At 41.4% G+C, this 22,546-nt stretch overlaps 1 protein-coding gene across 1 annotated transcript in view; it reads right to left on the minus strand.

Annotated features, from left to right (window-relative positions):
- TNKS (tankyrase) overlaps window positions 1-22,546 on the minus strand; it is a 65,449-nt gene that overhangs the window by 37,483 nt on the left and 5,420 nt on the right. The window contains exons 3-5 of the mRNA XM_081893946.1: window positions 10,035-10,071; window positions 9,294-9,369; window positions 505-599 (exon numbers count right to left, since the gene is read on the minus strand). Of these exons, the coding sequence (XP_081750072.1) occupies window positions 505-599; window positions 9,294-9,347 (149 nt within the window). The 5' untranslated portion in view covers window positions 9,348-9,369; window positions 10,035-10,071. The remainder of the gene's footprint in view (window positions 1-504; window positions 600-9,293; window positions 9,370-10,034; window positions 10,072-22,546) is intronic.

Consider the following 22,546-nt stretch of genomic DNA (forward strand, 5'->3'; position numbering starts at 1 on the left):
AATCAAGGTTTTACTGTTGCCCAAAGGATAAGCCTTTGTTAAAAAGGTAAAGGGACCCCGACCATTAGGTCCAGTCGTGACCGACTCTGGGGTTGTGGCGCTCATCTCGCTTTATTGGCCGAGGTACCCTTTATTGGCATACAGCTTCCAGGTCATGCGGCCAGCACGACTAAGCTGCTTCTGCCGAACCAGAGCAGCGCACGGAAATGCCATTTACCTTCCCGCCGGAGCGGTACCTATTTATCTACTTGCACTTTGAGGTGCTTTTGAACTGGTAAGTTGGCAGGAGCAGGGACCAAGCAACGGGAGCTCACCCCGTTGCTGGGATTCGAACCCCCAACCTTCTGATTGGCAAGCCCTAGGCTCAGTGGTTTAACCCACAGCGCCACCCGCATCCCTCCAAGCCTTTTTTAGGTACCACTATTTAAGAGGCCCTTTCACTAGTATCCACCTGCTTTACGAGCGCTAAAAAAGCCAGTGAGTTCATTATACTGTCTTACATACCCCTTATCCTTCGCATGGACATCAGCACCATGCTGAAGCAAAAGCTGGACTATCCGGACTCTGTTGTATCCTGCAGCCAAATGTAACGGAGTAGACTGTAAGAAAAGGCAGAAACAAAAAGAATGAAATTAAGACTCTTTCCTTGGGTAAGGCAAGTTTCCACACAGACAGATACTGCAGGCAGAAATGGCAACTCTGGCTAGGGAGCAATTACAAAGCACCTTCTATGTTCTGCACAGATTTCCTATGGGACCCACCTCACATGAGCATCAGCCACAAAACACCAGAACAGCTTGCATGCATAAGCTACTTGAGGTGGGCATAGAGATAAACGTATCCTCAATAATATACCCCTCTCCTCTGTTTTCTCTTCCCAGTCGATTAAAAAAATTCTTCTGGCTACTGCCTTCTCTGTAGCTCCCTATTAATCTATCAAAAGTGCATCCTTTACCCACTATTTAACCATTAAAATACGGTCTCCATTTTGAGTGTGTTCATTTGCTTTCTTTCACAACAAAAGAGAAACTGGCTACTTTCATCTTAGACAGAAAAAAACATTTACAAATGTTTGATCAGTTTATACGTTTAGTTTAAAAGGCTACATCACAGATCCTGTTATAACATCATTATATATAACATATGCATTTTATCAACAGACTGAATATTTCCAGTGACATATCTAGCTACCACTACCCAAGAGATCAAGTTTTTTAAAACTGATGTCAAAGGTATTTAATCTGTTGAACAGATGAATTGATTAAAAGTGGTTGCCCTACTTTCAACTTCTCTCACTGACTGCAAATACCAAATCCAAGTCTCAACTTAATTAGCATTCTCTAGGTTAAATCAGTCTAGCTTCCCCCAAATTAATGAAAAACGCTTCTTGCATTCCAGCTTTGGGGAAATTAGCCCAGACTGTTTAAGTGACCCTGCTGTCCCATCATGGTCCTCTCAGCAACCAGGAAGTACAATTACAGTTGCCATGGCAAGCAAGAGTTTATATCTGGTGAACAGAATTAGGGTGTAGTTTCTGGCCAGTTTAAGTCCCAGGAGTCTTCTTCACACACTGAAGGTGCATCATGTGATTAGCATGTCTGCACTGAAGAAATTAAGAATGAGCAGCTGCCATGTGTAAGCTCCTTCTGTGCCTTGCATGCAGTGCTAGCCTTTGGCATTTACCGTATTTTTCGCTCTATAAGATGCACCAGACCATAAGACGCACCTAGTTTTTGGAGGAGGAAAACAAGAAAAAAATATTCTGAATCTCAGAAGCCAGAACAGCAAGAGGGATCGCTGCGCAGTGAAAGCAGCAATCCCTCTTGCTGTTCTGGCTTCTGGGATAGCTGCGCAGCCTGCATTCGCTCTATTTCCCCTTACTTTCTAGGAGGGAAAAAGTGACGTCTTATAGAGCAAAAAATACGGTATTTATTTTTCTTTAAATTGTCAGCATTCTCCCTGCCGGCAGCTGTGTTACATTTCCACGCCAGCTCCTGCTTCTGGGAGCGGCATTTTAAAACCTCTTTTTTTACTTCCCTCCATTTTTTTATTTCCCATTTCTGTATTTGCCTTCATCTGCCACTCTTCCCTGTGACTTCACCTCAGCATAATTTTTCTCCCGTCTCTTTGGCAGCATCTACAGCAGAGGTACACTCAGAGCAGGACTCTCCCTCACACCTCACTCCAGAAAGGGGGAAACAGTTTTAAGCAAATTGTTTAAAGATAAACACCAAGGATGAAGATTCCCTGCCGGTTTCATGCAGGAAAACTGAGGTGCTCTTAGGGAATAGCAGGTCACCAGAAAACCTGGAGTGGACATCTTCTGTGGAGGGAAATATGGCGATCGTAGCCTTTTTAGCTTTGGTGTTGAAAACAGTGCTCTGCCTATGGAAAGAGAACTGCAGAAGGGAGAAAGTATTTTGATTGTAAAGCGTTTATACCACGACACCACCAGTCAGTTTCCAATAGATGCAAACTGGGTATCCTAGCACATCTAATCTGTATCAGAATCAGATGCAAAAAAAAAAACATTCTGGCAAGAGCTCCATAAGAGAAGCAACCAAATATATTACACCTGTGTTCAAGAACACACATTGCTCATCAACCTCAGGGGCTCAAAAAAGGTTGGTGACCCCTGCAGTACAAAGAAACTAGTACCGATGTAATGCAAAAGGACAGTGTGATTGTCCTAAACACAGCCCTTTTAAAATGATAAATATAATGCCTTAAGCATTATTTCATTTGAGGGTAAACATGAGGTGACTGGTCATAGGTAAACGGTAAACAAACATTGCTATAGTCTGAATTGTTGAAGCTGAAAACAAACTGCTTTCTTTCCATCTACGGAATTCCCTAACTCTTCCTTCCAAATATTGAACACCTAAAACATTCCAAAGTGAAACATTGCACTCCTTGAGTTTTCAAATCCTTATGTCTAAAATAATTTAGTACCTAGTAGTGAAAAATCATCATCATAAGCCTTGCAAAACAGCTTTCCCACCCTGCATTTTCAAAAGGAAAATGGACCATTTACAATCCTATTAACATATCCCCCCAAAAGAAAAAAGACATTTAACTATTTTTTTTGGTTACTTAAGAAACTTTAATGATTAGAGTTTTACTGGCATCACGGTTCCTCTTTTGAAGAAAAGTGTAAGAATTTGGCACTCTTTTGTAAGAATGTGTACATTAGCAGGGTTTTTTTACTTTACAGATGAGACAAACAATGAAGGGCTTAAACATCACAAGAATGACAAAAGAAACCTTTTTCCATGCTCAAACTGAAAGACTGTTTTTTGTTTTTGTATTAGTATGTCTTACATTTATATGCCATCTTTCTTTCATGGAACTGAAGAAGGGTAGTAAACAGTGCCTATCTATCTATCTATCTATCTATCTATCTATCTATCTATGAAGTCAGTGTGATGGTGACTGGCTAAGATCACTCAGTAAGCTGAATGGCTCAGTGGCATCTTCCTTGTATTAGTTGAACGCTCAGTCTAACTATTATGTCACCTCTGCTCATACCACAATGAGCCTATCACTTCCACAGGTATTCAAGCATTGTGAATGATCCCCTTTAAGATCTTTGTGTAAACAAATGAAGATTCCTTCCTGACTGTAGAATAGTGTACTGATTTCATCTGCGGACTAATGGAAGCAGTCTTGGCGCAAGTTATTTAGGGTGGTTATACAGAATGCAATTGCTGGGTTTGACGAAAATCTTCCAGTTTGCATTTCAGTAGGTAACCAGTAAGAGTGAACTTTCTCAAATTACTTTGTATTTAAGGGTAAGAAAACACACAATGCTTGGAAAACAGAAAATCATCTTGTGAAAATCCATTAACTTTTCCAATTGCATCATCATTTAAAAGCCAAACAAAAGCAAACATTGTCTTCTAGAATCCTGTTTGTGGTAGTTAAATGTAAACACAATGGGAAACTAATCCAAAATGGGGACTTGAGTTTGTTTCCCTCAAGAATTACGACTTACAGCCTGTAAACAAAGAATGGCTTTGTACAGTATATAAAATGGTGAATAGGAAAAACAAGTGACTTCTAATATCTGAATTTGAACTTGAACTAACTAGTATGGTGCAGTCACTCTATCTGTCCTGAAACTCACTGGGTCACCTTGGGCTAGTGTCTCTCAAACTACATGTACCATTACAGGGCTGCTGAAGGATAAAAGGGTACAGGTTTTGGACAAAGAACAATATCTGATACCCAAGTAGGGTAGAATATATGAATAACCAAGAACAGAAGGTAAGAACTTCCTCTCCCCCCCCCCACATGAAGTGTCCAAATACAGATGTGCCTAGTTTTCTTTTCAAGTTTATACAAACGATTGCCTGGCTATGATACATCATTGTAATTATATGGATTTATAACAGCAAAGTGAGAAAGGAAACACTTGCCCTATTTCCTCTCACATGCAGAATTGAAAAGGCTTTTAAGACTTCCCGTGCTAGTCATTTTCCCACATTGCATACAAGGCAACGGCAAGAAGATGAAATGGCTCCCTCTCCCCAGGTGATAGTTAAGGAAAGTAGTGAAATACTATAAAGGCTCTGTCTTCTGAAATAAGATGCACTCAGTTGGCTCATTTGTATCTGCAGAAAGCATGATGAGTTATTTTTTGGCTCTGCATTGGTCTTGCATCTCCCTATGGGCCTCCATTTATGTTTAGGGGCTTTGTTGTTAAGTATGCACAGCATGAAAAGGAAGTTAATTTCTGTATCAAGCTGCTTTTATTCTCCAGTTTCCAGCACCATGAAACAACACTGCAGAAAGTTCCAGAAACACACTTTAACATGACAGAAAGCAAACAGTTAAGCGAGTCCAGAGATCCGAACTTGCACTATAAAGGTTTAATGGGGTGAGGGGCAGAACTTGTAAAAGAATTAGCAGTCTGGAGAACTGCAGATCACTAAGGGCCAGTCGGGACGCGGGTGGCGCTGTGGGTTAAACCACTGAGCCTAGGACTTGCCGATCAGAAGGTCGGCGGTTTGAATCCCGCGACGGGGTGAGCTCCCGTTGCTCGGTCCCTGCTCCTGCCAACCTAGCAGTTCAAAAGCACGTCAAAGTGCAAGTAGATAAATAGGTGCCACTCCAGCGGGAAGGTAAACGGTGTTTCCGTGCGCTGCTCTGGTTCGCCAGAAGCAGCTTAGTCCTGCTGGCCACATCACCTGGAAGCTGTACGCCGGCTCCCTCGGCCAATAAAGCGAGATGAGCGCTGCAACCCCAGAGTCGGCCACAACTGGACCTAATGGTCAGGGGTCCCTTTACCTTTAAGGGCCAGTCTACACAAACAGATCGCACATTGAAACCTTTTCTGGTCTAAACTCTCATCCAGTGTAAACAAACACTGATGACAACCCTCAGAATCTCACTGCTTTGAAGTAAATAAATTAGCAGATGTTGTTATGATGTGTTTTATGATGGTTTGAGCACCAGCAGTAAAGCTGGAATAAGTAACTACCATTTTAAATGGTGTATCAGTAACCACTAGAGCTGCTGAGGTAAAAGGACTCTGGACATCACTGCAATGATATGGAACCTGCAGCCCTCCAGATGCTGTCAGACTACAACAACATTATCCCAGACCATTGGGCCTTGCAGGCTTTGACTGGTGGGAGAAGGAGTTCAGTAACTTCTTGTTTCGTAGCCTTGCTGTATATGACTGCTTCCAAAGGGATAACTGTGGTTCCATTGCTGCCCACTATAAAAACTTCCCATATGTCACGCAGAAGCATTTATGCAGAGCTAAGCTTTAAAAGATCTTTTTGGAGAGTAATGCAGAGGCAATTTATTTTAATGCAATATTGTAAAAGTTGTTTGGTAATGTAAAATTGAGTTTGTATCATTTTCTTCTGTATTGTGTCAACACAATATACATAGTTTCTCTAACTGAATTATCTAATTGAATTTATTTTTCCTGGTGTTCCTGTTTAATTTTTTAATCTTTGATGAGCATATTTGCCATTGATTTCCTGCCAATATGTATCATCACTTGGCATTCTGAATTCAAACACAGATACTAGCCAATTCTTCATTTACAATTCAATTCATTGACAGATAATAGGGTCATGGGTTCATTAGAAATAATACAAAAAAACTGCACAAATGGATTCTAAAAATATATAGGATGACTGATAGGATTATTTATAGTATCTTGGAGTTATTTTTTCCACGCAAAACCCCAACCTCTAGCTGTTATTAATAAGCAAAGACTATTAGGTACTACAACTTCAGTAGGATATGAGCTTGAATGATAGAATTCAACAGTATATATGTTTCTTCAAAATTCTATACAATATTCAGTGCTGAAGATTTTATTGAAGAATTACAGCCTTTTATAACTGTAAACAAAAAAGTGCATCCTCACATTTCAGCTAAGCAATTAATGTTGGTGCCTAGAACCAGCTTGTGTTGCACAAACACTAGTGTTTTCAGTAATGACTGCTGTGCACATGAATCTTTCACAGCCAGCAGTCATTACTCTGATGACTGGGATTGCCTGACCCAAAATTAAGGCTTGCTCCTAGGTTTCTTATTTAGGCATGCATAGCCTATTTTCCTATATCAACGATGTTAAGTATCTGAAGCTCAAACCATTTTACCCATTTATCTGAACATAATAGAGAGAGGTAAAGGGTGTGTGTGTGTGTGTGTGTGTGTGTGAGAGAGAGAGAGAGAGAGAGAGAGAGAGAGAGAGAGAGAGAGAGAGAGAGAGAGAAGGGGATTTCCCAGATAAATTCCAAATCCACATGAGGGCAATCCTTACTAGGCCAAAAGGTCACTCCCCTGGTTAACGCCTATCCTTTTGGCCTATTTGGATGCTTAGAAATGGAAAGATGGCAGAACGTAACCTGGTACTCAACCTAGGTATTTCCTGCCTAATATAGTGGAGTCTTGAAACCCATAGATGAAGAGTGGGATTCACCCAACCAACCTCAACGAAGAACAGCACATGGAGAGTCATCTGGCAAGCTGATATGCTTGCATAGACGGAACATTTGCAATAGTGCCATGCTGAATTCTACCTGAAGCCAGCTGTTGATTTTGGTGGCTTTTAGGGTGGATTTAATACTAATGGTGAAACCAGAGCAACGAGACACTTATCCAATTTGGTACACTACTGAACCTTGGGGATGCCAGATGAAGGAAAGGAGCAAAAGGCTTAAGCAGTATCACAGAATGAAACATATTGAACGGCAAGAGTCTCAAAATCGCATTCCTTTGGTCAATGCAGAAGCCAGCAGCATTCCCCAACCCCAATCAAGGCTCAAGGTTCAAAAGCATTGCGTATGCACTGTTCCCTATGCGCTATGTGACTTATTCCCAGACAGAAGCAAGGGCAATCGCTGCACAGGTGGATATCTGTCAGAGTCCTGCAGAGTTTTGAATCTTTGAGATTATGCTTTCAACAGAGAAGACGTGAGCCATTTTGATAGGGGAGAGAACTGAATGGTGCCTTCACAGTTACAGTAATAGATTAAAAAGAACTAAGCATTTGCTGACCTGTAGGGATACCCCAAGATCCATCACATGGTAGGAACAGTTCTTAACAGAGGAGCTCTCAACAGTAGCTACCAAATATACTCATTATATAAATGTTTTGTTGTTATTAATAATAATTTTATTTTTGTTTTGAATAGAAATCTGTTGGTTTTGATCGGATTATCTGCTACTGCATCTCAATTGTTTTAAATACACTGAACTTCTTTCCTTTGTATTTCCTTTCAGATACATTATATTCCTGAACAATTAATACTATACTTGATGGCATATTGTTTTGGTCCTCGTTTAACTATCTGTGGGGATTTAGCTACACAAAAAAGTTCTGCTCAGGACTTCTATATTAAGAATACTGATTATAAAAGAAAACTCTTTAAATAAACACACACAGTTGCATATCATCACTTAAAAGACTTCCCCATGCTATCAGACTAAGAATACAGTACTACAAATCATCTGAATAAATCCTAAATATAAGTTGCTTGCACAGACAGTTCTAAGGAGATTCAGAAGTACTTAGTTGCGGACAAATGGGTGTGGGGATAGTGTATACAGTTCATTGTGACAGTAAAACCAACTGATGGTCATTCTAACATATAAGTAAAAACAAAACAATATATATAATCATACACACACACACACACACACACACACACAATGCATGCCGTCAAGTTTTAAATCAGTACAACTAATCAAGAATCTAGTGGGTATAATTTTAGCTCAGTTACAGATTATACAGACAACATTATTAAAAAGAAAGGGCATGGTCCCATAAAATATAAGCAGTTATAAACATTGAAATAAATGGCACTTACATGAGCCTTGCTCTGTAGTGTTTGTGTCAAAAAATGCTTGAACTGGCCCTTTTTGCATTGCAAATGAATAAACTTATTTTTAAAAGATTTAGCTCCAAAATAGACAACTGGGAGACCAAGGGCCACAGCCTGCCCCAGTTTTTATGAGTCTACCCTCTCCAGCTCAGCTTGGGCAGGAATGATCCAGCCTTGCAGGCCAAAGCAGCTGGTCATCCCTGTTTGAGACTAGGCTGTGAAGATTTTGGCAAACCCTAAAAATAGCCACCGAAGGATAAGATTCCTAATCTGTGTGGACCTGGGTCAGTCCCAAGAGCAAATTCTAGTATACCAATTACAAAATTTCAAAGCTAAGCAGTGAAATTAAATGCACATTATGTAATTTAAGAGAACATGTCATGAAGTCTGGCTGGTAGCCTGTCATTGTAGGTTCTTCCCTTCCCCTTCTAACCCAATCCATTTCATTCAACATCCCCGTTATGTAAAGCTGCAGCCAGACATCAAAAGCATAAAAATATCAAAAGTTAAGAGAATTCAATAGGCACAAATCATACCGATATGGAATTAGCTATGCTAAGCATAGTAGTAGGGGATTGGACTCCTACCTTTCTTAACTGAACAATACCACAAAAAGGAAAATACTAGACAGACTGCTATTTTACAGCTATTAACAGACCAAACATGCAGTTTATTTTTATAGCCGAACTATCTGAAGCATAGCCCAATAGTTGACATTTGAAACAAATAGCATGATTTCAAGTGCACGCTCCACTGCCTCTGTCAATCTGTCACAAGCCATCAATATTAGGCATAGCATCATTTAATTTCATAGTTAACAGACACGAATTACAACACTTCCAACATAAGTGATGGATTAAAAATATTTTCAAATTGACAAGGCATGCAGGTTAGCTGTCAGGGGTAAAAATGGCAAAATGTGTTAAATATGCACAGACTTACTTTTCGCCCATCACTTGCATGGCAGTTCACATTTAAAGGTGTCAACAAAGCCATTAGTTTTTCTTCATTACCACTCCTGCATGATAGAGAAGAAAGAGGGAGAGCCCCTTATAAAATATTTGAAATGGAATTTCACATTATATACTGCTCTATATACTGGCATGTTCAAAGAACCACCCAATATGCATTGCAAATTGCAAAAAACAGACACTTGAAACATTTCCTTTAAGAATACACCATGTAAAAGATTAACATCAATTTAACATTTAATTTATATTTTACTTGGTTTTATGTATCTGCCGAAAAGACGTTTCCCAAACACCTATTTTTGTTACATTCCTCAAGACACTATAAATAGCTTCAGAGCTCTTGCTCAAGGTTTCTTATGATGGGCTTTAATAAGAAAACGCGAAATATGCCTTTCAGGTATAAAATAAAGAGAAAATGTCCTAATATACTGTTTCTTTCTAAATTTATCGCTCTAAACATAAATGAAATTGGGAGTACATTATGTCAAAATGCAAGCACCCCCATCATACTGCATGACTACAAATAAACACATTCTTTTGCTTTTTGCAAGTGGCTAAAATCCAAAGCAAACCCATGCTAACAAGCCTTGTTTATCTGCATAATTTCATAATAGGGTAATGACAGAATGACAGCGATCATAAAAGCCCATTTTTCATCCCGGCTTCCTACATCCTCCCTTCAAAAACCATTTGTATTCTGAGCAGCACTTACCTAGCAGCTTCCAGGAGTTCGTCTTTCTTGTATTCACCTAAATGATTGCAAAATATCATGCTGTTAGCATTTGGCAGAAGACAGATTAAGAAATGCAGCAGGAAGCAAATACAGAATTAAACAGAACGGGGGAGGGGGGGAGAGTGAGCCCACACCCCGCTGGGTGATGGAGCTGTGACGTTAGCCAGCTTGTGGAGGCAGCATCACCAGTGCCTTGGAGACGGGCAGCAAACTGACGCAGCTTCTTGTCCAATCCTCGGATGAAATGGCTTTCTTCAGACAACCAATGAATGCTAAACCTGTATCTAGAAACAATCCCTCCGATAACAGCATGGCAGCTCAATACAATGTCTCCTCCCCCACTTTTCCTATTCACTGTATCACGGCATACTAGCATAGCGTGAAAACGTAAGAAAAAAGGTAAAGCCACAACCCCCTGAATCCCTTTCTAGCTTGACAGTATCTTGCAAAACAATTATTTTACGTCAGAACTTCCTGAGCCTCTGCCTCATAAGAGCATGCTCCTGGCCTTAAGGAAAGCAATGCATCAAAAGAGATGGGGAAGGGCAAAAGCATTCAGAAAGCTGCACTTAAAACCTACCATTAAAAGGTTATTTGGCTGTTTTCGTATCTTAGGGCAAAATTCTAAATGCACGTCCTGAACTCTAGCTAAACTCCCAGTTCAAAGGGTTCTGTGGAATATCTGAAGCATTTTTTATTTGAAGAGTATTAGGTCTTCAAATTTTAAAGTTGCAAAAACCTGAACTGGGAAATGCTGAGTACACCTCAATTTAAGAGCCATAAAGTCAGGAAATTACAACTAAAATAATCCTCACAATAGCAGCTACAGTATCCAGGCCATCTTAACATTGCCCTTTCACTCTGCAGGTCACTCACAGCAATATCACAATTAAAAACCATTGCAGTTTACAATTATGGCTAGCAACACGTCCATTAAAATCACCTGCCAGGGACAATTGCACAAATCCACACGCACGGACACAACTACTGAACGAATGAGTGTTAAATCAATGTGGGGATACTTGGAGAGCACACTCATAATTTCTATTCAATGGCCACAGATACACAACACTAAGCCACACTGTGTAATTTGTCAAGAGATCCCATTTTACTCCTTCCTTAGTTGGTGGGCAAACAAGCCATGAAGTGGCTGTCTTAACATCATGTCTTAATCAGCATTCATGATTTGTTTCTCTCAAACAAACCAAAAACAAAACATGGGCTCCTTTGTTGCAGTTTGAGAGAAACAAAGCACAAATCCTTCCTCAGAAGTAACTCTATGAGTTTGCTTCCCAGCTCAACGGAGGAGGAAACAGGAGTATTCATTGGCAATACAGCTCATACATATTATATTATATTATTGGGCTCAGTGTTACATGCAAATACAACCTCTATCTGTGAAGAATAAATACAGACTTGCCTTCATAGGATTCAACCTATGAAGTGGCCTTACAGTGTCAGACTATTGGCCTAGCTAGCCCATCATCTCCTGCCAACCTAGCAGTTCGAAAGCACGTCAAAGTGCAAGTAGATAAATAGGTACCACTCTAGCGGAAAGGTAAACGACGTTTCCGTGCGCTGCTCTGATTTGCCAGAAGTGGCTTAGTCATACTGGCCACATGACCCAGAAGCTGTACGTCGGCTCCCTCGCCCAATACAGCGAGATGAACGCCGAAACCCCAGTCGGTCACAACTAGACCTAATGGTCAAGGGTCCCTTTACCTTTACCTAGCCCATCATTGTCTACATTGACTATCAATGGTTTTTCAAGGCCTCAGGCAGAGATGTTTTCCAACCCTGCTAGCCAAGATCCTTCAGCTCAGGGGTGCCCAAACTTTTTTCAAAGAGGGCCAGATTTGATGAAGTGAACATATGTGAGGGCCGACCAAAGTTTGTTGAGCTTTTTTTACAATTTTACCCCAGGACATATACTGCCAAGGGGGCCGGATTAAATCGACCGGTGGGCCGGATTAGGCCCCTGAAACAGACTTTGGACATGCCTGCTTTAGCTGGAAGTCCCAGAGACCTTGTGCATCCAATGTATGTCATCTAATTCTTCCCATACTGTAATATCACCATAAGGACTAGAGGGAGATACAGTTTTATTCACTCCCCCTTACACTGTATTTTTGCTCCTTGGTCTTTCACAAAGAAAAAAGAAATTCAGAACATGCTGCCTGAGTGCTAGAGGGATTCTTGGGTGTGTCCAAGGACTTCTGTGCAACGAGTAAGATTTTTTATTCTTCTGAATAATGGATAATACCATATCATAAACTAGACAGGGTTCTGCTGTTCAATAAATTCCCCTTAGGCACGTGGAACTAGTCCAGCTGTTACTTTGGATCCTGGCCATCAGTTACAACCTTGTATGAAGCACCTAAGTGGAAACACTAAACATTACTATTCACATGCAAATACAAACTGCTAACAATGCTAGAGAGATATAATTTCTTTATTCGAAGCAGATAACCCATTATCTCTAGGTGTAATACACACGCATTTTGAGGATCATTGGCATTCCTGCTTTACATTCAACAACCTTGCTAGTACCACAACACAAAACGAGGTTACAAGCATGTTTCAGACTTTACCATATCCTGCTGAAGCATGAATAAATTGGAAAGTGCACAAGCTTCTTTGTTCAATCTGCAGAATGATTCCAAAGAACTACATTATTATTTGCTGGTTGCTTTTTCACAAAAGTGACACAAAGCAACTTGCAATATAAAAACAAAACATTAAAGCCAAGTATAAGAACAGGAATAAAATAAACACCTAAAATGTTCATCCATAATACTGTACACAGTACACAGATGGGTGGATCCAAATCAACCCACGCCACTCAAAAAATGAGCATAAGAGCCTTTCCCCTACAAATTAAAAAGCATTCCACAAAAAGAAAGCCACCACCGAGAAGGCCCTCAGAGGGGGCACACAGACATGAACCTGAGATGATGAATGTTGGGTTCAGACTGATTCATGTGGAAGAGGTAGCTCTTGGTATACTGAGGCCCTGAAGCACATAAAGCTTTATAGGTCACAAACAGCATCCTGAATTGAGTCCACAAACCTACTAGTACACAATGCACTTGTGCCAAGATTGGTGCTATATGATCAGTCCATCTTGCTCTGGTCAGCCATCAGTCTACTGAATTCTACACCAGCTGCAGTTTCCAAACAGTCTCCAAACGTAACCCCACATATGACACATTGCAGTAATCTAACCTATTGCCAGGACACAGACCATAGAAGTCAGGCTATCCTTATCCTCATAGGGGTCTAGCTGGGCCTGCAACCAAAGCTGATGGAAAGCACTTTGACCACTAAGTCCATGTCAGTCTCAGACAAGCGTAGTGGTTCCAAAAGCACCCAGGAGCTGTGCAACTATTCATTCCAAGGGAGTGCAACCCCTATCCTGAACAGGCGAGGGCCCACCCAGCCAATCTAGAGAACCCACCAATACTTATTTGGATTAAGCTTCAGTTTATTGGTTCTCACCTAGTCCATTGCAACATCTAAAGGAGAAACAGATCTGCCTATTATCAACATATTGCTGACAACCACTCCCAAACTCCAGGTGGCCTTACTCAGTGGTTTCATGTAGATGTGAGTGGTGTTGCCCACCCCAACTAGGGCATTCACTCCAGAATAATAACATACTGTACCATAACACATCTTGAGAGATCAAAGAGAATTAACAGGCATACACACCCCCTTGACTTTCTCCTGACAAAGGTCATTATACAGGGTGACCAAAGCACTTTCTGTGTGAAAACCAGGCCTAAACCCCCATTGATATGGTTCTAGAAAATCAGTTTCATCCAATAGAGCTTGGTACTGGCCCACGACCAAACACTCAAGAACCTTCCCCTCAAAGGGGACATTAGATAATTAATGTTTTTGAATCCACTGAGGATTTCTTAAGGAGTGGTCTTACAATCACCTTCTTTAGGTAGGTATGGACTACCCCCTATTTGCAATGAGGCATTAACCACCCCCTGGCCCAGCTGGTGATCCATTAGTTGCTATCAGCAAGAGCACAAGTGGATGACCAAAGCAAACCAAGCACTGTAATAGCAGAGCCAAGATCCTGGCAGATGCACAAGACACACAAGGCAAACAAGACACACCAAGCCACTGTCCATTCTATTGCCTCCTTTGGGCAATGTAAAAGGCCCCATACTACCTGGAAAAGCTCCGCCAGACAACACAGTGAGGATGCAATGGAAGCAGCAATGTATGTCTTCTTCACTAGCAAAGATTAGGCTCGATAAAGAGCACTCACGGGTGTTTGATTGTATTAACCTTAAGTTTTGCTCCACTTGCCTCCGAAGAAGCCATCTCCCACCTTGCTTCATTGCCCTGAGCTCTGGTGTATACCAAGAGGTTAGAAGAGCTTTATGAAGCAAGAGAGGATATTTAGGGCTGATAACCTTAACAGACCAAGAATCCTTCTGCATATTCCACAGATCAGCCAGGGCTTCAACAAAGCATCAACTGTACCCATCAGAAAATCCCACCCCTGCCCCGCTGGCTCCGAGTCATCTGAAAACCAATTTGCTCCATCAGCCTCCAAAAGCAGACCATCCAAATAGGGCCCCTGCCTCTGCGGAGAAAGTAAGCTGCTGAAAGTCAAAATCTCAGCAACAAGTGATGTAGTCATGACAAGGGACTGATGGTGATATCCTCCACTCTCAGATCACTCTCTTCCTAGCCAGCCAAAAAAACTGGATCCATGAATTAATATATTAATATATGAAAGGGCAGCATAAAGATGGTTACAGCTACGAATGGCAGAATTATTTGTATACTTAGGCTTTCAGGAAACACTTGTTTTACATATGTATGTTCTAGAAGAGTCATGAATTAGGATATGTAGACAATGGCAACAAAGTGCATTGGCAGATTTACCCAGCAACTTACACTCACACAGGTCTTAAAATGGAGAGAATCAAAATATACATATTTAATACTTCAGTGAGGAATAGCTCAGCAACAATGCATCTCTTTTATGGCAATGGTGATCACTCAGTAACAATACACATTTCTTTAGTGTGAGGGAATTAGCCAATTGATTCTAACCACAACTAACCTAACAACATGCATACAAGAAAGAGCAAGCACACAGGGTGTAAGAGAAGGAAGGGTGAGGTGGAGGTCAGTGCTGCTTAAGGAAGAACAGTAGTGGACTCATTTGTCTGTGGACTCATTTTACAAACTAGGGCACAGTTATGAGCAGCTGGGAAGGGAGGACCAGAGGGTGACATACAAAAACCTCTCTCTCTCTCTCGGCATGTTGAACCTGGGCATGTTGAAGCCAAGAGCAAGAACAGTAAGCAAGAGGAAGCCCTTTAAAAAGGTTTCTTGGCAACTGGAAAAGAGAACTCTCCTTCAGCCATCAGGAGGCAGGACTATATACAGGACTATATACAGCAGGCTTCCTCAACCTCGGCCCTTCAGATGTTTTTGGCCTACAATTCCCATGATCCCCAGCTAGCAGGACCAGTGGTCAGGGATGATGGGAATTGTAGTCTCAAAACATCTGGAGGGCCAAGGTTGAGGAAGCCTGACATAGAGCAAATGTGCCCAAAGGAGCAGAAACCAGATGTAGTGGAGGAAAAGCAAAGGACAACAGGTACTGGTCTTGCAGTTTGAGTGATTCAGTAAGTGATTACAGTAGAGTGGATCTAGGTAGATAGAGTGGATCTAGGCAACCATAACATTTTTTACTGGGAAACCTAGAGTTTATAGCCCCTTGTAAACGAAGGCTTTAGAGCAAATTCCAAAAGTGATTTGATACAAGAAATGCATAATTCCTGGGCAGTCATGTTTTCCAATACCTGTCTCCTGGTGTATCTTTTGCTCCAGGATGCTTAGTTTGGGCAGAATCGAGTATACACTTCCAGAGTTAAAACTAAATACATTACTTTCTGGTAGATGAGCCACCGTAGCCTCTAGAGTGCCCTGAAAAATTGTGCCCCAGGCTTTTAAAACTCATCTACCCATGTACTATCTGAAACCAGAGACACATTGGTTGCCAGATGTGAAATATATTGGCATTATTTTCAGTTCTGCTAACCCACTACTACTCTTGATTGAGTTTTCTTTTGTTGCTTTAGGTGACACGGCGACTCTTTGATTAGCCTGATTGGATTTTAAACCGGAATAATGGACCTGAAGGGGCACTTGTTGCACTGATGGCTAACTGGATTGTACAGCCCAGGGTCATGTCCTGCACATATGACTTGCAACATGCACTCCCTTGAGATGCCCAACTTAACTTCTTCAGCTGCTTTTCCCCTCAGGCAGGCCTCCAGCAGCCTCCTTGTCTTCTCTTGCAAAGTGAATCACTGAAGCCATTTTTAAAACTATAGAGACATATAGGAAGTACTGGAGTGGAGCGTCTCCCAGGCTCATGAGTTGGCAGCATGCCAACAGAACTGAGGAATTAAGGCAAGATGCACCCAAAAATTGTAAGCTATATCACTCCACAGAAGGGCAAATGAAGAACAAGGTTGCTGGCTTTAGGGTTTGTACCAACAACCATCAGGGGGAATAGAATGGCCATTCACACACACACACACACACACACTAAAATGTGCATGTGCCAATATGTATGTATAAATGCACATTTAGAAGCAATTACTAGAATTTTTTTTTAATCCAATGAATCTCAACATTACAAGGAAGGCTGAGACCAGGTGGCCTAAGCCAGTGTTCCCCAACCTTGGGCCTCCAGCTGTTTTTGGACTACAATTCCCATCATCCTTGACCACTGGTCTTGCTAGCGAAGGATGATGGAGTTGTAGTCCAAAAACAGCTGGAGGCCCAAGGTTGGGGAACACTGGCCTAAGCAATCAAGATGTTAAACTGTTGATGGGCAACGTCAAGGCCCTTGTCTCCCTTCTTTGAACAAGATGATTGGACGGCCCTTCAAACAAAGGAGGATACATGACCATGCTTGCTGGATAGGGAGGGATTTCTGCCTTAGCTCAATGCTGGGGATAGCCAATGCTACTACAGGAGTGTTAGAATTGCAGCAACATAATGAAGGAGAGACCTGCAGCAGTGATGGCTTTGCTGCAGGGAAACAACCTGTTTGGCATTTTATCTTTTGAAAATGAGAGTGCTGAAGGAAAACAATCTTAAAGTAAGAGCACTGCTAAGGGGTACCTGTATTTTATTTAGTGTGTATATATCTTGCCTTTCTCCACCATACAACTCAAAGCTGATTACATCTGTTTCCTAGATGCAGTCCTGCTTGGCTTCAGTAAGGTGGCTATGCCATGTGCCTTTGAAAACAAAAATGACCAGGGCACAGTCTAAAAGCCTCCATGAAGATTCACAGTAAGGTAGATGAGCACTTACCCCTTATTAGACTTTGGAAACATTATCTAAGCATTGAGGTAGGTGGTATTTTGTCATTTATCCCATACCTCAGAGACCACCACCTTTACCTATATCAGCATTTAATATCATTGTGATAGGCACTTTTTCATGTGCCGCCCCTATGCAGTTAAGACATCTGCAGTCCTCTCTCCACTCATCAGATTATTAGTATTGCGGCAGGAGAAGGGGAAAACTGCATCTCCATCAGAGCACCGGTTGAACAGAGTCTTAAACCTCTCCATTCACCCCAGTGCTGTATTTAATTATTTTTGTTTTTGTCATTGCTGCCAAAGTCTGTGGGTCTTGGGGGCAGGGGAGCAAAGAGATAAGTAACCTGGGAGTGTTGTTAATTAATTAATTAATTAATTAGCCTTTATAAACTGCTTAATATATTAAAAATATCCTTGGACAAGCAGGGACCCACTGGAAATCCACAGTGCTGGACAGGGCACTCGGGAGCAATCGTGTCAACAGCCCAGCGCATCTCGCCATTCTATAGCAACACCAAGACCTCAACATGATTGTCAACTATGACTTCTGGAAAATCTGCCAAAGCTTTCGTGCACCTGTCAGATTCTGTAAGTATCCAGGGGCCGGCCATCCTCATGGGTCCCTCAACTATGCAGTGGGGATCTGCGCTGCAATACCAAGCTACAGATGATGGTCTGACCATTCCAACAGGGTTAAATCACACACCACCAACAACAAAATAATCCAGACTAAAATCAAGGGTATGTCCTAACCATGTGTTCAGCCAGTGACAACGTGGGACAGTCCTATGGTTGTCACTGAGTTGAGCTGGCCCAGAGAGCCTTGTCACGTATGCATTTTGTACAATGTACAAAGCCTAGATCCACATGCATTTTGGACAATGCAAAAGAATCATATCAAAACTGCTCTATCAGTTATATCCACACCTTCTGAGCTCATGACAATGAAGTTGTGGATAAACTGTGGCTGCACCAAACAAACTACCATAAAAGTCAAACTTGGCCAGATATAAACTCAATAATGCCTATCAGAGATCTATTTCCTATAAAAAAAAATCTGAAGCAGCATATTACAAGATGAAAAGTTTTATGTTCTGTCTTAATCTAACAAGAAAAACAGACAGTGATGCCATAAATCTAATGCAACACAGTGACTTTTTAAAGCCTTTTGTGCTGTGCTATTTGTGACAGTAAATTGTTATAACACTATGCCAACTGCTTCTCCTATTGTCAACAGGTGATGCTAGATATCTGGGTTAGTGCAGCAGAATGGAGACGGAACAGAGGAAGGGCACACAGTTGCATTTTTAAAATTCCCGAGGCTTTTTTGGTAATATTTGTGTATGTAAACATTCCATGGTATCACAGTAAGTTGACCAACAACTGGGGTTGGGTGGATTAGAGCTACCAGGAGATTTTTAACACAACTGTAAGATGTCACTATTGTGATTGTATATAAACAAGCAGTTCCTGTATCCACAGCTCATTACTCTATAGAGAAAAGAGGGGGAATATGTGATAGATTTTCACACGATCAAGATTGCCAGAGGTCCTTGAGTTGTTAGAAGAAAGCAGGCAAAAACAACTTGCCCCAAGTCGTGGCGGGAAATATACCTGTATATAAAGAGATATGCTATAACTAGAGACAACAATACAGAAATTGCAAGGAAGTAAAAGACAGCTGAAAACAGACAGTTGAACAAGGGGCCATGGGAGGAGGAACAGAAATAGAAAAGGCTTTTACGGAGTGATGACAGATCAAGCAACAACACTACAAAGTCCACAATTCACATTCACATGTTCATCAGCACCCTTCAAACATATGTGTTAATAAGTTCTGAATCATGCCAACTACCATGATTTCTAAACTCATTCCCATTCATCTCAACTGGTGATATAGCTTAAAAAGGTTAAGTATTAACATTGATATGAAACATTGGTCATTCAGCAGATTACGTTATGCATTTCCATTAAGATGTCCACTTTAACTTCTTTGCAAATATTTATGCTGAAAATTCGTTAGTGTGCAAACTGCCGTTTTGATATCTAAATGTAAATCCATATCTTATTACTGTCTCTAAAAAATTTGTTATGTCTAGACTCACACAGTGAATTATAAATATATCACAGGAAAGAGTACAAGCTCTCCATCAGCTATGTCCTCGCAATCACCTCATTAAAAAAAATGCAAGCTGCTACAATTTTCTGCAATTACATGCAAATCAGCAGCAGTTCTCTGGTTCACGGTTGTAATACACTCCTAACATCACTGCTTTTACTGCTGAAGATGTTGGAGCCAGGATGATTGACCATTTATTGCTACAATTCTTTGCAGATGATAACATCTAACATTTTAATTCAATTTGCTAGGTCACTGTAGCACATTCCACTGTCTGAATAGCAGCTGCTAGCATGTTCATAGAAGATTTTCTCTTCAAAGGGGGATAGCCAACTTGTCAGGCTGTAAAGGCAGACCAAGTCTACCAAAATAATAATTTGATCTCCAATAAAATGTTGCCCCCCCCCATTTATAGTTCACTATTAATTTCATTATATAGAATTACAACCCAACCACCCACTCAGAAAATTCAGCCCAGGAGGGGGTGTTGATTTGGAGCCATAATTTAACATTCCTCCTCTTTGCCATAGACCCATTGCATGATGTTGCTGTGGGGTACCATTATTTAAAATGATGTGGTACATTTTCAAAGGGATATCCTACTAGCCACTGCTTACAATAGAAATGAAAAAAAATGGTCCAGTGGCATTTTAAGCCTATAGCAAATGTATTAATAAAGGATTGGTGGGTTGGGTTGGGTTGAATGATATCCTGGGTCCCTCCAGGCTTCTGGTTTTATATCTGTCAAATGAGATTCTGCAGCAGAAGGTACTGCTAAAGCAGTCAAACCAGTTTATTTTGTTAAGCACCCTTTGCACATTTCTAAAGATCTGCACAAGTACATGTATGTTGACACAGAAACAACTAGCTAGTGATGCTTTGAGAAGGAGGAAATACATTTCTCTCCCACTGCTTTAGGAGTGAGGGTGCCAGTGTAATGCAATCTCCAACCAATGTGAGACACTAGGGAGTGCCAGTGCTTACCTTGGGTTTTGATTTCTTAGAATGAAGGTCACAAGAGAATGCAGTGTCTTTGTGGATATATGATTTTATTTACAGAGAGAGAAAGAGAGAGGCTGAGCATAAGGTGGAAGGACTTGCAGCATTAACAGTCAAACAGATCTTGTTCCCTCATTACCCATTAGGTTTCCAGGTAATCCCTGAAAGCCATAGCTTTGAACACAACACATAGAGCAAGTCAAGTCTGCATGTCTTCCCACCTCCAGATGAGACTAGCTCTCATCTTTTGTTCACCACCTAGGTAGCTATACCAAGATGAATTGGTTTTAAGTGTATAACAGTAATATTGCATATAAACATCAAGGAATACCAAGAATGATACATCTGATGAAGACTATTTTGGCCCAAGAAAGCTTATGCAATAATCTACAGGATAGTCCTTAAGGTGGTAGTACTGTTCTTTTCATCTTACCTACAAGACCTGCTCTCTGCTTTGCCAGCCTATTTCCACCTGCCCTTTATCGTCTATGACTGTTTAAAATTTTCGTAACAGACTGAACTATGTAATTTTGGGGGGGAATTGCAGCCACCTTGAGCATGGCTTAGCTGTGGAACGGCTGCATATGAATAAACCATGTTTTGATAAAATTGCACTATGGCCTTACTTTAAAGGGCTGTTGTGAGAATAAAAGAATATAGAACACTTTGGCAAATTTAAAATGCTACTCCAAGGAAGCTGAAAATAAACCAAGAACCGTAAGTCGCACCTTGGCCAATATAAAAACCCTTACCTGCGATTCCTCACTTATTTCTACCCAAGTTACAATACTGCCAATACCTCTTAGCAAAACTTCTACTTTATTATTTCAGAACAAGATCATGAGGAATTATGCATACATACATGTATTTGATGGGTATTGGCGGGGAGGATGTTCCTGGGGGCAGAGAAGAGGAGTGAGGAACCTGTGACCCTGTTGGAGTGCAGCGCTCATCATTTGTCATCATTAGTCACACTGGCTAGAGCTGATGGATGTTAAGATTCCAACAACATCTGAAGATCAAAGGTTCCCTACCCTTGGCACAGAAGGTTTGCTGTGTTCATCAAGTTACAAACAGCTTCTTTGCTAGAATTCAGAAGTGTAACTTTTACCCATGACCTATCAGCCTGAGTTCCTCACAACTAAATCCACTGCATGTTTGCCAAGTTCTACGGGACTGAATGCTTTGTCCAAGGTCTGTAGATTAAAACTCTGATAATTAATAAATCAACATGTATTTAATTGGACAGCAGAAGGCTGTTAGCAGTTATTTGTCACTTGTAGGAATATAGTAAAGGTAAAGGGACCCCTGACCACTAGATAGCCGTGGCTGACTCTGGGGTTGCGGCGCTCATCTCGCTTTACTGGCCGAGGGAGCCAGCGTGCAGCTTCCGGGTCATGTGGCCAGCATGACTAAGCCGCTTCTGGTGAACCAGAGCAGCACACGGAAAAGCCGTTTACCTTCCCGCCGGAGCGGTACCTATTTATCTACTTGCACTTGACGTGCTAGGTGGGCAGGAGCTGGGACCGAACAACGGGAGCTCACCCCGTTGTGGGGATTCGAACCACCAACCTTCTGATCGGCAAGTCCTAGGCTCTGTGGTTTAACCCACAGCACCACCTGCGTCCCTTTGGAAGAATATAGATTAGCCTATAACAGCTTTCGCCATCCTGGTGCCCTCCAGAAGGTTCACCAGGCTGGCAAGGGCAGACCCGCAGCATCTGAGCACAGGTGAGCAGAGGGTCCCTTGGGATGTACAGCTTCCAGAAGTGATGCTATCTCCCCTCCCTGAATCTCCCTCCCTCTACCCCTCAAAATGCATGCTCCTACTTTGTGTAGCCTCTAATGGGGCAGGGGTACATTTCCAAGATCCTCAAGCACAACCAATGTAACACAAATGTCAAAAAGTAGGTATTTTAGTCTGCTACATCAACAAAATACCAACCTATAATAAAACTAGTTGCTTCTGTGACACATTTTAAAGGTTGTATTTT

Source organism: Podarcis melisellensis (genome assembly GCF_964234715.1).
Source record: "Podarcis melisellensis genome assembly, chromosome: 17".
NCBI classification, from domain to species: Eukaryota; Metazoa; Chordata; class Lepidosauria; order Squamata; family Lacertidae; genus Podarcis; species Podarcis melisellensis.